This window comes from Ceratotherium simum, chromosome 1 (genome assembly GCF_057802395.1).
Source record: "Ceratotherium simum simum isolate JZ-2026a chromosome 1, ASM5780239v1, whole genome shotgun sequence".
Lineage (NCBI taxonomy): Eukaryota > Metazoa > Chordata > Mammalia > Perissodactyla > Rhinocerotidae > Ceratotherium > Ceratotherium simum.
In genome coordinates, this window is record NC_141900.1 from 65,882,548 (window position 1) to 65,895,897 (window position 13,350).

Genomic DNA, 13,350 nt, shown 5'->3' on the forward strand with positions numbered 1-13,350 from the left:
ATAATACTGGAACCAGAGTAACCTATGTAAAGTATATGGAATATCAAATCGGTTAGAAAAGAATGAATTAGTCAGTACATGGTGTTAGAATAGCTGTCTAGCCATTTAAAAAAATATTAGATCACCCCTTGTCGCAGGTAATTACAGAGTAAATTCCAGTTGGGTTGAAGATGTAAAAATTTTAAACACGGACGGGTATGCATATGGATAAAACTTTTATAATTTTGGTGAGGGAAAGATCTGTCTAGGAATAACACCAAAAGCAGAAACAATAAGGGAAATAGACTTTTTACTACATAAACATTTCAAAATTCTTTATGCAAATAATAAACATTGTAAATATACTTAAAAAGCAAAACGACAAATAGAAAATATTTGTATGTAACAGACAAAGGGCAAATATCCTTATAAAGAACTCGGGCCAAGAAATAAGGATGTACCAATTGAAAAAGTGGGCGAAGGACATGAACAAATTGTTAAGAAACAAAAAAATTCAAAAGAGTGGACAATATATAGAAACGCTCTTCCTGACTACTAACTTAGGAATTGCAAGATTAAACATTCGGATAAGGAACCTTACCAACCAGATAGCAAGATTAAGAGGAAGAGTCCTCTCAGGGTTGAGATAATATAAGTAAATGGGAACTTCCGTACACTTCTTATAGAAGCCTAAAAATTGTGGATACTTTTGGGGCAAATTTAACAATATTTACCAAAATCTTCTGTTTCTAAGAGTGCATCCTGAGAGAATAAGCAGTGCAAAGAAATATATATGAATTATTTATAATAAAAAATAATTGGAAACAATTTAAATACTTAGTAACAGGCTATTGATAAAATTGGAGTTTGGTGTAACCATGGAAAAAATATTCTTTTATCAATGCCTTTCAAATTGCACTTCACACACTGACCCCCGAGGGCTCATTTTGTGGAACTGCTCTAGGGCAGGTCTGGAAGGTTCTACCTATCATCCAGCTTCAACCTCAGCTACCAGGGCTTCCTGTACTGGGCTCAAGATAAAATTATATTCGAAGAAAGGCTTTTACTGCCTGAAAAAGTCTGAATGCCACTTGAATAGACGTAGATTTCTTGACTTGGAAAGATGGTCATAATATTTTTGCAGAGAAAATAATTAGGTTAAAAGTAGCGTGTATATTGTTATCTCATCTTTATATATGTAATCTATACGTTATATATGAATGCATTATCAAAATTTAAACTATTTCTGGGTGGTGCCACTATGGTACAACAGAAGGATGCCAGACCGACCAAGGCTGCTTCCCTGCCTTTGAGGATCAACAGAGTAACCAGAGACACATATTTGCACAGCAACCTATCAGATGTATATAGAACAAGCTGAGGTCCCTGATACTACAGGAATGGATGCCTCAACATTTCAAGTCAGAAGAAGGGAAGTAGAAGTTGGGGGGCATGGACTTTATGCCAGGCAGGGTACCAGCTTCTGTGCAAGCATTCTCTCCAGTCCTTGCATCAGCCTAGATGCAGGTCCTATTATCCCGTTTACACATGAGGAAACAGGCTCTGAGAGGTCCAGAGTTCCTCTCTCATGGTGATCCTTTTCTACACTAGACTCCAAGTGTGCTCCCAAAGGATGTTTCCAGATGCCCAGGCATCCCTGTCTTTTCTTTGAGCAGAAAGGCAAGCCAAGGTCCTCATCGTGATTGCCTGGGGCCTCTCTTTCCTGTTCTCCATTCCCACCCTGATCATATTTGGGAAAAGGAAACTCCCCAACGGCGAAATGCAGTGCTGGGCCCTGTGGCCTGACGACTCCTACTGGACCCCGTACATGACCATCGTGGCCTTCCTGGTGTACTTCATCCCTCTGACGATCATCAGGTAAGAGGCCAGCAGGCCAGACCCACACACGGGCTTTCCTGGGTTGCCAACTGCTGCTCTCCTCCCCTACAGGTCACTCATTGTTTCTAGTGTCGTTGGGGGAACTGACCAGGCCACAAGATTTTATCTAAAGCCACTGTATGCTAAATCCAACTCCTCCAAAGTGGAGGAATCAGGAGGAAACTAACATTTTCTGAGTATGTACTATGAAGCAGGCATTGTACTAAATGGCTAACAGTTATCCCATTAACCACACTACAATTAGATGAAATATACTATTGTCCCCATTTTAGGAATGATAAAACTCAAGTTCAGAGAAGTTAAGTAACTTACCCAACATCACACAGTATTTAAACGTTGATTTGTCTCATTTCATACACTGTTCTTTCTCCTGTATTATGCAGCCTTTTCAAATATAAGACCCAGTACCAGTTTCAGAAATCTTATAGTATAATTGAAAAAATAGACGTACTTGAAACAAAACTAAACAAAATATGCAGTACATGCGAAAAATATGCTAGAGAGTGTGCACGGTGAGGTCAGGTAATGGCAGGGAACACTTCTCGGAGGCCACCATTGAAGGACGGAAGGATTCAGATAGAAGAAGGGGAATGTGGAGACAAAGCAGGTTTCCTGGTGACCGGAGGTCAGAGTGAGTGTGGCGACAGGGAAGGACAGGCTGGCAGTGCCAGTGGGGAAGTTGGCAATAAGCTCTTTCTGGGTGGGGTGAGGCTTAGTTGTGAAGGGCGTTAGCAACCAAGCCATAGGATGTTCTTTCTGTCCTGCAGCCAACGGTGGGCCAAAGATGGTCTTTCTGCAGAGAAGACCACAACCACCTGGACAAGGAAGGGTCTCACTTGGTCGCATGGCAGGATCACCTCTGAAAGGGTGGCTTTCAGCCAGGGTGGATGGGCTGGGGGATTGCAGGAGACAATCTGGCATGTTGAGTGTGTACGTGGGCCGTGCTGACCTGGCACTTTTTCGGCATCCCCAAGCCTACCATGATGTGTCACATAATTTGTCGTGGGTGAAGGAAGATCAGCCTTTGGTATTTGATGGTATAAATGATGTTGTGATAAAAATCTTTGTACTTAAAATTATTCATGGGTCTCTGATTATTTCCTCAGAATTCACTCTAGTAGAATTGCTAGATCAAAGACAATGTTTAAGACTTTTGATGCATATTTATAAACTGCCCTCTAGAAAATGTGTATTCCTGCCAACAAGCGCAAACAAGAACTCTGATTTTTCCTTTGCTGACCCAATGGAAGGTGATACCATTTCTTTATTAAATCTTTGCCAAACCTAGAAGTTAAAAATGTATCTCATTTTTTCAATCTGCCTTTCTTTGATTATTAAGTGCTTAGGTATTTTTCAAGTGTTCTCTGACGTTGTGGGAATTATTTGTTCTTGTTCATTGCTCATCTTTATTCTCATAAGATACTAAAGCTGGAGAAATGCTATCCACCACATAGTCCAGCCCCTGAATTTTTCACAAGAGTAGATATAAGGCTAAAAAAAGCCACGTGACTTGCTCTCCATCAGAAGTCAAGTGGACAGGAGCAGAGCGATCCCCATAACCGGCCCAGCAGCCTTGCTGAGACTGGAGGTGTCCAGTCATCTCTGTGAATCCACAAATTAGCATCTACGTTTTATTTTAACGTACTGCCCTCTTCCCCACCAAGTTGAACTTGGGAGGAAACTTGAAGGAAAGATGAAGGTTATTTAGACAACAAATTAAAAAAAAGTCATAGCAGTGTTAGAGGGGCACAGGGAAGAGGAGAGCAGCTAGTCACAGCGGTCAGAAAGCATTTGGAAGGAAGCAGCTCAGGCAACTGACGCATGGATTTCAGTGGCAGCGCGTGTCCTTGCTTCTCTGCTGGTTGAGTTCCCATCAACTCACGAAATCAGTCAAGACTCCTGCTCAGCAGGGCGGATACAGTGCGTGAACCACACGGCTCATGATGTGCTGCCTGGCCAGATCCATCATGTGGCTCTTTTACTGTCCGAAATTTCCCCCGTTAATTCGAGCTGCTTCTTCCCACGAGGTATTCTCCTCAGACTTGCCTACAGCCCAACTTGTGCATTATTTAGTGTACTTGGAAAAAGCAAAGTATAATTTGATGATTAAAAGGCATGATTTCAAAAGCCAGTTTCACTCAGCGCTCATCAAACTAAGGCCTCCTTAACTCCTGCTCCTTGCTCCTTGCTTCCAGCCATGGCAGAGCTATGGAAATTCAGAATGACCTCCCTCAGTCCTTGAGCATCTCTGAAGCGTGTCCTACCTGCTCAGTCATTACCTTTACTCTTCCGTAGTCAGGCTCCTGCTGAAGAAAGAGCTTCTCTCTGGGGGCCACGGCATCCTCTACCTCTATCAGCTCCTCCTCCCTTCTTGAACCAAGACCAGGACCAGGTAGAATTTTGTGAGGAACTTGTTTTCCGGCTAGTTCCTGGGATAAGTAGCTACAATTTCATCTCTCAGAGCTAAGGTTTAACTCCTTTTTTTTTCTTTCTTTCTTTCTTTTTTAACCACACTTTGCCCTCTGAGCTTGATTCTGTTGCTTGTGGCTCTTTTAGAAAATGTTAAACTCTTAATTACAAGCGTAACTAGACAAAAGAAACAGCTGGAATAAGGTGTTCACTCACTTTATTAACTGTACCTCATCTTCACTGTTCCTAATGCATGCTATATATATGTATATATCTTTACCAAATTGATCGGCAATGTATAAAATAGGAGTTGTGTTGTCTGTGGCACACTCTCCTGAGAGCTGCATATGAATAAAGATTTAGCTGTTCTGTCATCAACTAAATCAGGCTCCCAGGACTTGAAACCATAGTGACTGATAATAAAGGCAATACATTATTTTTCCAGGTCAACACAACTGCCGTTGTTTCCAAATTCACTTGACATTACTGTCTAACTCTTGCTGGGGAGGTTATTAGCCCTGGTGTAATTGCTTTACCTTAGCTGCGGTTATTTTCTTGCTATCTAATTGATTTCTCATTCTCCTATCATTTTTATCTGTGTGAGATAAAGGTAGAGGCATAAGAGATCCGTGGCCGACAATTGCAAAGGAATAAGTGGAAAAAAGCACATTCGCCATAGACCATTGATTTGTGTTATAAAAAATACGGATTTATTTTGCTTGGGGAATGGGGATCAGACTGGAAAAGCCCCATGCTGAGGTTGGTACAGCCTTATGGAGTGCAAGGCCGTGGTGGGTCAGAGGACCCCAAGGCCTGGCCAGCACTGTCCATGGGCACGACGTCCAAGGCCAAGGAGATGACCCCTCACGTCTGAAGGAAGTGACATCCTATATATTGTTACCTGAGGGGTGGCAATAGTTATGTCTTTTGAAAAAGCAATTCTTACTAGTTCGCTAGGTTATGGTAGATGTTTGTGATTAAATTTCCAATATCCATTCCACTCTAAGCTACTCATGGCAACCCCTACCCTCAGCATGTGAATGGCTCAGGAATGGCCCCGTGATCCAATTCTAACCAATGAGATGTGAGGGAGTGTCTTCTGAAGAGCTTTTGGAAAAGATGTCCCCATTCTTAGAAAAAAAGTCCAGGGAAGGATGCCTTCTCATCTTCTTCTAGACATTGCTCTCTCTGGATTGACAACTGGAACTGATGCAGCCTGACTGAGGAGGACACCTACACTGAAAAGAAAAGAGAAAGGGATGGAAGGAACCCAGGTTTCTGAGGTTCACCTTTGACACTTTGAAGTTGCAATTATGGAAGATGAGGAATATTCTAATTGCAGTTTGAGTTGGGAGTTTTCTGTAGCTTGCTACAAAAAGCATCCTGACTGATACCCAACTGTCCATACTTGCTGGTTCTAGACATCAGTGAATTTATCTGAACTACTGAAGTCATCAGAGTGAACTCTGACCTTTAGGAAATCTCAGTTAATTCAGTGGTACCAAATGAGTTACTAAGGGTGTCCCTTTGACTTTCTCTGTCCTGGGAGCCCGTTGAACCTGATACCAATGGACAGTATATATCAGGACTTTTAAGTTTTTCTTAGTTTCTTAAGTATCAATCTACTCCTACATTTTCCCCCAAAAGTTGGTTTTGCCTTCGCATTTCCCTGAGCCCAACACACAGATATGCTTGTGAGTCCCTGTAGCCCAAATACATTCCCCAAAGGAACCTGTATACCCTCCCTGCTGTGAGACAGCATCATATGCTGGTTAATTAGCCTTTGAAGTCAGAAGCACCAGGCTATGGCACATCTCTGCCATTCTCCAGCTATCTAAACTCAGGCAAGTCACTGAATCTCTCAAAATTGAAGTCTTCTCTTCTAGAAAATGGAAGTAATACTAGCATCAACCCTATAAAGTTGTTGGAGACATTAAATGAGATAATTTCCATTAAGGGCTTGGCATAATTTTTGGTTGACCATTATAGTCAGCAAATCACTACCATTGTCATCATCAACATCACATCAGAGCTTTGGTGGCCAACAGATCTCAATTTGAATCTGGTCTCTGACACTTTCTAGTCGTGTACCTCAGCCTTGTTATCCATAAAATGGGGCCAATAAACTCTTCTTCCCAGGGTCGATATAAGAAATCATAAAATAAGACCTTGTATGAAACAAAACCCACAATCAATACGTATTAAGCATTTACCATGCAGTGCCCAGCACAGTGTTAACTAATTAAATTAATGAGACAAGAACGTAAGTACGTTATAGAGGGACTGGCACACAGCAGGGCTCCACACTGACTGCTTCCCTCCTGACTGTCCCCTCCATGGGTACTGGGGCGAGAAGTGGGGCACATGACTCTTGCTCCCATTTCAGGATTCCTAAACCAAATGGCTTGGATTGCTTCTGGAGCATATTCTCTCTTCTCCATCATCAGGCCACTCTACTGTAGTCATTTCACAAAGAGATGGAATAAAATTCAAGGACGATTGAGTCGGTATACATTCCCATGATTATCACCATCTTTCACTCAGTCTAATTAAATAGATTAAATAAATCTACTCTTTACCCCTTTTAAATCCCTGCTCCACACCACAGCCAGGACCATCATTGTTGTCTGGAAAATTGCTATGCATACAGAACAGTATGAAATGAAAAATAAGAATCTTCCTCCCACTTTCCCCCTTGGCTCACTCCTCAGAAGTAGCACTGTTAAGAATTTCTTGTATATCATTCCAGGACTGTTCAATTCATATACGAGCATATACATATGCATAGAAACAGATTACACATATTGAACAATGTCTGATCTTTGAAAAAAAAGTTGGTCAATCATTTCACTTTTCTGCTTGGAGCCCTTCAGTGGATCTTCATTGTTTCAGGATCAAGTCCAAAACCTCTAACCCTGCACACAAGGCCATGCATGATCTGGTTGTTGCCTCACTCCCCATCCTCGTCTTCGGCCACACAAACTGCCTCTGCACATGTTTCAGCCATACTGGCTTTCTCTAAGTTCTTTAAATGCACCATGCTCCCTCCGGCCTCTGAGCCTTTGTACATGCTGTTCCCTCTGCCTGAATGACCGTTCCCCTCTGCATTTAAAAAACCATTTTATCCTTCAGATCTTAGCTGAAACTTCACCTCCTCTGGGAAGGCTTCCCTGACCCCCAGGAAAAGTCAGGGCCCCTATTATATACTGTTATATCACCCTATATTTTATCTTCACAGCATTTTACTCCATTGTAATCACATGTAATTTGTGTAATATATACGATAATTAATATATGATTAGAGGCAAGATGATGATGATCAAGGTGAAGAAGGCAGAGGAAGATTGTGGGAGGCTTTGGAGGATTAAGAGACTGGATATCATGTTATATGAAAGTGAAGACAATGGAGGGGTTTTAAGCCAGGGACTGGCTCTCTGTCCCGAGCTCCAGTTCTGATGGCGGCGTGGGCATTCAAGATGGTAGCAGAGTGGAGGTGTTAGAAGATTATGCAACAATCAGGCAAGAGATTATAAGGGATGCTCACTTCATCAGCACATATATTAAAATTAGAACAACACAGAGAAGATTAGTATGGCCCCTGTGTAAGGATGACACATAAATTCATGAAGCTTTCCATATTTTTGTGTGTAACAGGTACAGAGTTTCAGTTGGGGAAGATGAAAAAGTTCTGGAGATGGATGGTGGTGATAGTTGTGCAACGTTATGAATGTACTTGATGCCACTGAACTGTACACTTAAAAATGATTTAAATGCTAAATTTTGTTATGTTTATGTCACCACAATAAAAAAAAATCATAAAATATAAAACAGAGATTGTAAGGGTCTGAACTGATGCTGAAGAGCAGGAATGGAGTGGACAACACAGATTATGGAGACATTTTGAAAGGACAATCCACAGAACTTACTGATTAATTAGATGAAAGAGATGAGGAAGAAGAAGGAGAACAAAATAATTCAGAAGTCTCTGTGATGCACGACTAGTACACTCTGAGAAGTGGCCTGATTTGGGGAAAAAATGAAAGGGGAACCCTGCTTATTAGCAGTTTTCCTGGCTAACAGTAAAGCTGGTACTGGCTTTCCACTTGCCTGATGGTCCTAAGGAGATGAGGTGGGGGCGACATAGGCCCAAGCCCCTAACACATTAGACTTTTCTTAGTTTTCCATTGTGTACATTGTTGATAGTCAATAAATATTTGAATTCTTGATCAATTAAGCACTGGGGTTTCAACTGTAATACACAATTGATGTTTCAAGGTTGCTGTAACCTTTCCTTGTATCTCATTTCCCTGGGGAAAAAGTTTCCTGCCCTAACAAATGCTTAACTTAGGGTAAAGAATAGACTTAGTGGTAATGTTTTTCTCATTTTTCCTTTAATGTAGACATACAAATTCCAGAAAAGTCCCTAGGCAGGTATATGAGAAGGAGCAAGGATACCACACAAAGGCCCCAAGCTTTCCTGGAGCCCTCAGAGCGGTTCACTGAGCAAGAAAGGGAAAAGGAATAGGAGCAGAGGGTTTTACCACAGTCATTAATTAAGTTATATTCCAAACATCATTAAAAGTAATTAGTGCTTTGTCAGCTACTGCAGAATAGAGCTCTGGTTTTTTTAAAACCAGTGACTCTCAAAAGGGAAGTTTGTGCTGTTTTAAAATAAAGCAGTGCTTTATCCCATAGTTTTTAGTCGAGTTACTTAATATATTTGAAATGTCCAATAACATTAAAGAAGGGTATAAACTTTTATGTTTATCAAAGGGGACATAGGATACAAAATTTGCTAATGCTTTCAAATCATTAACATGCCGTTTTCCTGTTAGGCACAGATTATATCATGCAAGAGTAGGTGTGATATTATGTGAAAAATGGGGAAGAAAGAGGGTAAAGAAAATGACATTTATTGAGTCTCTGCTAATTTTCAAGCACTGTGCTTGGCACTTTAAACGTTGTCACATTTCATCCCTAAAAATCTCTTGAGAGGTTTGTATGATTAACTACATTTTACAGTCTCAACTGAGGCCCAGCATCTTAGTCCATTCAGGCTGCCATAACAAAATACTACAGAATAAGTGGCTTGTAAACAACACAAATTTATTTCTCACAGTTCTGGAGGCCGGAAGTCTGAGATCAGTGTGCCAGCATGGTTGGATGAGGACCCTCTTTGAGGTTGCAGACTTCTGGTTGAATCCTCACAGGGTGGCGGGGGCTAGGGAACTCTGCAGGGTCTCTTCTTATAAGGGCACTAATCCCATTCATGAGGGGTCTACCCTCATGACCTAAGCACCTCCCAAAGGCCCCACCTTCAAATACCATCACATTGGGCATTAGGATTTCAACAAGTGAATTTTGAGATGACACAAACTTTCAGCCTGTATTACTAAGTGTATTAGTTATCTATTGATGGATAACAAATTTCATGAACCTGGTGACTTAAAACAACAAACATTTATTATCTCATAGTTTCTGAGGGTCAGGAGTCTGGACAAGGCTTAATTGAGTCATCTGCTTAGGCAAGGCAGCCATCAAGGTGTCTGCCAGGGCTGGGGTGTCATCAGAGGCTCAACTAGAGAAGGATCTTCTTCCCAGCTCCCACAGGTTCTTGAGAATTAATTTCCTGGGGCTGTAGGACTCATGGCAGCTTGCTTCTTCAAAGCCAGCAACGTGGAGAGACACTAGCAAGACAGGAGCTATACTCTCATATAACCCTGGACATCCCACCACCTTCACCCAATGCATTGACTACAAGCAAGCCACAGGTCCCACCACACTCAAGGGAGAGGATCACACGAAGACAGGAACACTGGATGCAGGAATCATGGGACCACGATAAGAACTGCCTAAAGTCAAGGTCATACGACCAGCAAGTAGTAGAGCTGGTTACAAATCTAAATCTTTCTGACCCCAAACCCTGCATTTGGATTCTAATATCAGCTATACCTCCGACTACCTGGGTTATCTTAGAGAAATCGTTTAACTTCACCAGTCCTAACCTCCTCACTGAAAAAAGAAGGAGCTGCATCCATCTGGCCTTCATAGTGGCTTTCAGTTTGGACCTGCTGTGATTCTGTAATCAGCAAATTTAGGGGGCAGGCGTGGTTGAGAGACCCCTCGCTCCATGCCTTACACTCAGGGAAGTGGGAGTGGTCCTCTCTCTGTGTCCTCACAGTAGGGACCCACCAGCCATTTTAACGTTACCTTTGGTCCTTTCCGCAGCATCATCTATGCCATTGTGATCCGAACTATATGGATTAAGAGCAAAGCTCATGAGACGGTGATTTCCAACTGCTCAGGTAAGCCTCCACTCTGCATTGCCCAACTCAACTCTTGGCTAATTTTGCTCCTGCAGAGGTTTTCCCCTAGAATATGAGCTTGGGCTTTCTGGATATAACAGCCTGCTCTGTTATATCAGGGCCCAGCTGGCAGATCAGACCCATCAAAGGCTGTCCTGGGCAGGCTCTGCCTTCTCCACGTGGCCTCCCTGAAAACTAGGAGAGGGAAGGGGGGACTTTGGGCCTAGTCAAGCTGTGCCAGCAGAGAGTCCCTCGAAGCAGCCTTTGACCCAGGATCCAAGTCTCTCAGGCCTGGCCACAAAGCACCCTGAAGGCTACTGGCATGAAAAGAGAGGACTGTCCGAGGAGAACACCACACATTCAGCAAAACACGGGGGCAGACATTCTATTGGACTTGAACTTACAGATGGAGAAAACTGCCATCTATCCACAGAACAATGCTGGACCCTGAGCCAGTCAAGGCACGATCCATGCTTTCCCCAATGTCCCAACACACCAACTCACACCAGACCAAGCCTGAGATCGCTGCTATAACCCATCCCCAAATTCTACTTCTGTAAACCTGCATACAGAGCACCTCCTATACGGCAGACTCTGAGACTTGGAGGCCTACCCTGCTTCCCAGACAAACACTGCTGGACCGAACTGAGGTCAACCTCAACAGAACACAGCAAACCATGTGCCAGAAAGAGAGGAGAAAGGGCTCCTGATTTTCTATTCATTATAATGTGACTAGTTCTGTAGAAGGGCTCTAGCTCTGCTCAGGTTCCATGCCTCCTCCCATTCCTTGTACAAACACGCACACAACATAGGCCCACATGCACAAATGCACACATTCACACACCCAGTCTCACACACACGCCCACTGACACCCTCATATGCACACCCGTATATATACTCATCCACACGCACTCACACAAGGGCAGCAAGATATAACACAGGTACCTGGAATAAGAAGAGCTGGTTTCTGTTCCAGACGTGCCACTACATGCTGTGTCACATGGCAAAGTCATTTAACCTCTCTGGTTAAAAGGTTAAAAGTGGTTAAAGTGGGTGGACAGACTAGAGTTTCTCTAAGTCCTCCTATTTTCAGACTTTGAGCTGATACCTTTGCTGGACCAAGATGGAGCTCATTTTCCTCCTTCTTGAAGCTACTTCTTCCAGCGTGACTGTGAGAAAGTCAAGAGGACTCGCAAGTATTATTGGGCATTGATAACCTGTGTCCCTTTCACTACAGAATAAGTAAAGATGTATGAGTCTTGGTTTCTTCATCTGAATTCACTGCAATTCTGCTGTGTTCCATCACATCTCAGGAGTGGTACAAAGGACCGGGAATGCCAAGGAAAGAAATAGCCTGGGTTCTGACTAGGAAGCGTACAGTCTCGTGCATTGAGTCTGAGCCCCAGCTGCACAATAGCATTGTCTGGGGAGCTTTCCAAATGCACAAATACCCAGACACCACTGCCTGAGAGGTTCTGATTCACTCAGTGTGGAGTGTGGTCTGGGCGTCATTACTTTGGAAAAGCTCTTCAGATGATTTTAATGTGCAACCAAGTTTGACAACCCCTAGTCTAGTAGGAGACTCAGTCATAGGCAGCTGACTTCCACACTGAGGGATGAGAGTAGCCCACAGGTCTGCCCAGGGTGCTTAGAAATTTCCCACCTGTGACGAGCCTATCACTCAACATGTGACTCACTCTGGCCTACACACAGATCCTTATGCCTCCTTCATGCTCGTCTAGTCTCTGCACCCTGGTTTTTTCTAGAAGAGCAAGAGCAATCAGAAAGGATAAACACAAATGCATTCATTTTATTCATTGTGAGTGGCTCTGGTCAAAGTCAGAATATTTGTCTGGAAAAAAAAAAAGATGGATGAGAGCTTCCTTCCTCTATCAGATATCAAATAAATACATTAAATACTATAATTGTTGAATAGGGTATCCCTATCACAATTACATGAACAGGGGAAGAGAACAGAAACTCTAAAGGAAACCTCAGGAATTTAGGGTATGATGAAGTATTTCAAATTGATAGGGAAATGGAGATAGTTCAATAATTAGTGTTGAGACAGCTGCTCAACTATTTAGAAATAAATTGTTAAATTCCTACCTCATATGCTATATGGAGATAAACTCCTGATTAAAGATTTAAATGAAAGAGAGGAGGAAAGGAGAGAAAATATAAGAATCATTTATAATCAGAAAAAATTGAAAAATGTCTAAATAACCTACAATGAGGGATTGACTATAATAATTATATAGCCATATAATGAAATACTACAGCTGTAAGAATTATTGTGCAGTATACTTACTGCAATAGAAAGATGTCTACGAGGTATTAGATTAAGAAGGAGAAAGCAGTATGATATCACTTTTATAAATATGTGAATATGTAATATACGTTAGAATATATATGTGATAGCTGGATGGATGGATGAATAGATAGGTAGGTAGGTAGGTAGGTAGGTAGGTAGATAGATAGATAGATAGATAGATGGAAAGAAAATGTCTAAAAGGACAAATACTAAATGTTATAGTGATTATCTCTGACTAGTAGAGTTTTAGTTGATTTTTCTTTTCTTTTCTTTTTCCCCTTATCTGGGTGTTAAACTTTTCTACAATTACATAAATTGTATAATATAATATAATAGCCCAGTGGTCCTTTAGCCTGGGTAAACAGCCATTATTATGCTAGCTGTATATATGAGATATTCATTTTTTTTAAATCATCAACTCAGCCCCCACAAAAAAGTACACTT

The 13,350-nt window shown here is 42.0% G+C and overlaps 1 protein-coding gene and 1 non-coding gene across 3 annotated transcripts in view; both read left to right on the forward strand.

Moving 5' to 3' along the window:
- The window catches only part of NPSR1 (neuropeptide S receptor 1), a 156,001-nt gene that overhangs the window by 126,740 nt on the left and 15,911 nt on the right, over nt 1-13,350 (forward strand). For both annotated transcript variants that reach the window (XM_004418834.2, XM_014784483.2), the window contains 2 exons: nt 1,656-1,857; nt 10,516-10,592. In XM_004418834.2, coding sequence (XP_004418891.2) covers nt 1,656-1,857; nt 10,516-10,592 — 279 coding nt within the window. The remainder of the gene's footprint in view (nt 1-1,655; nt 1,858-10,515; nt 10,593-13,350) is intronic.
- Nucleotides 7,824-7,930, forward strand: LOC147918235 (U6 spliceosomal RNA). The gene has a single exon (XR_015553515.1). It is a non-coding gene; the product is annotated as a U6 spliceosomal RNA (small nuclear RNA).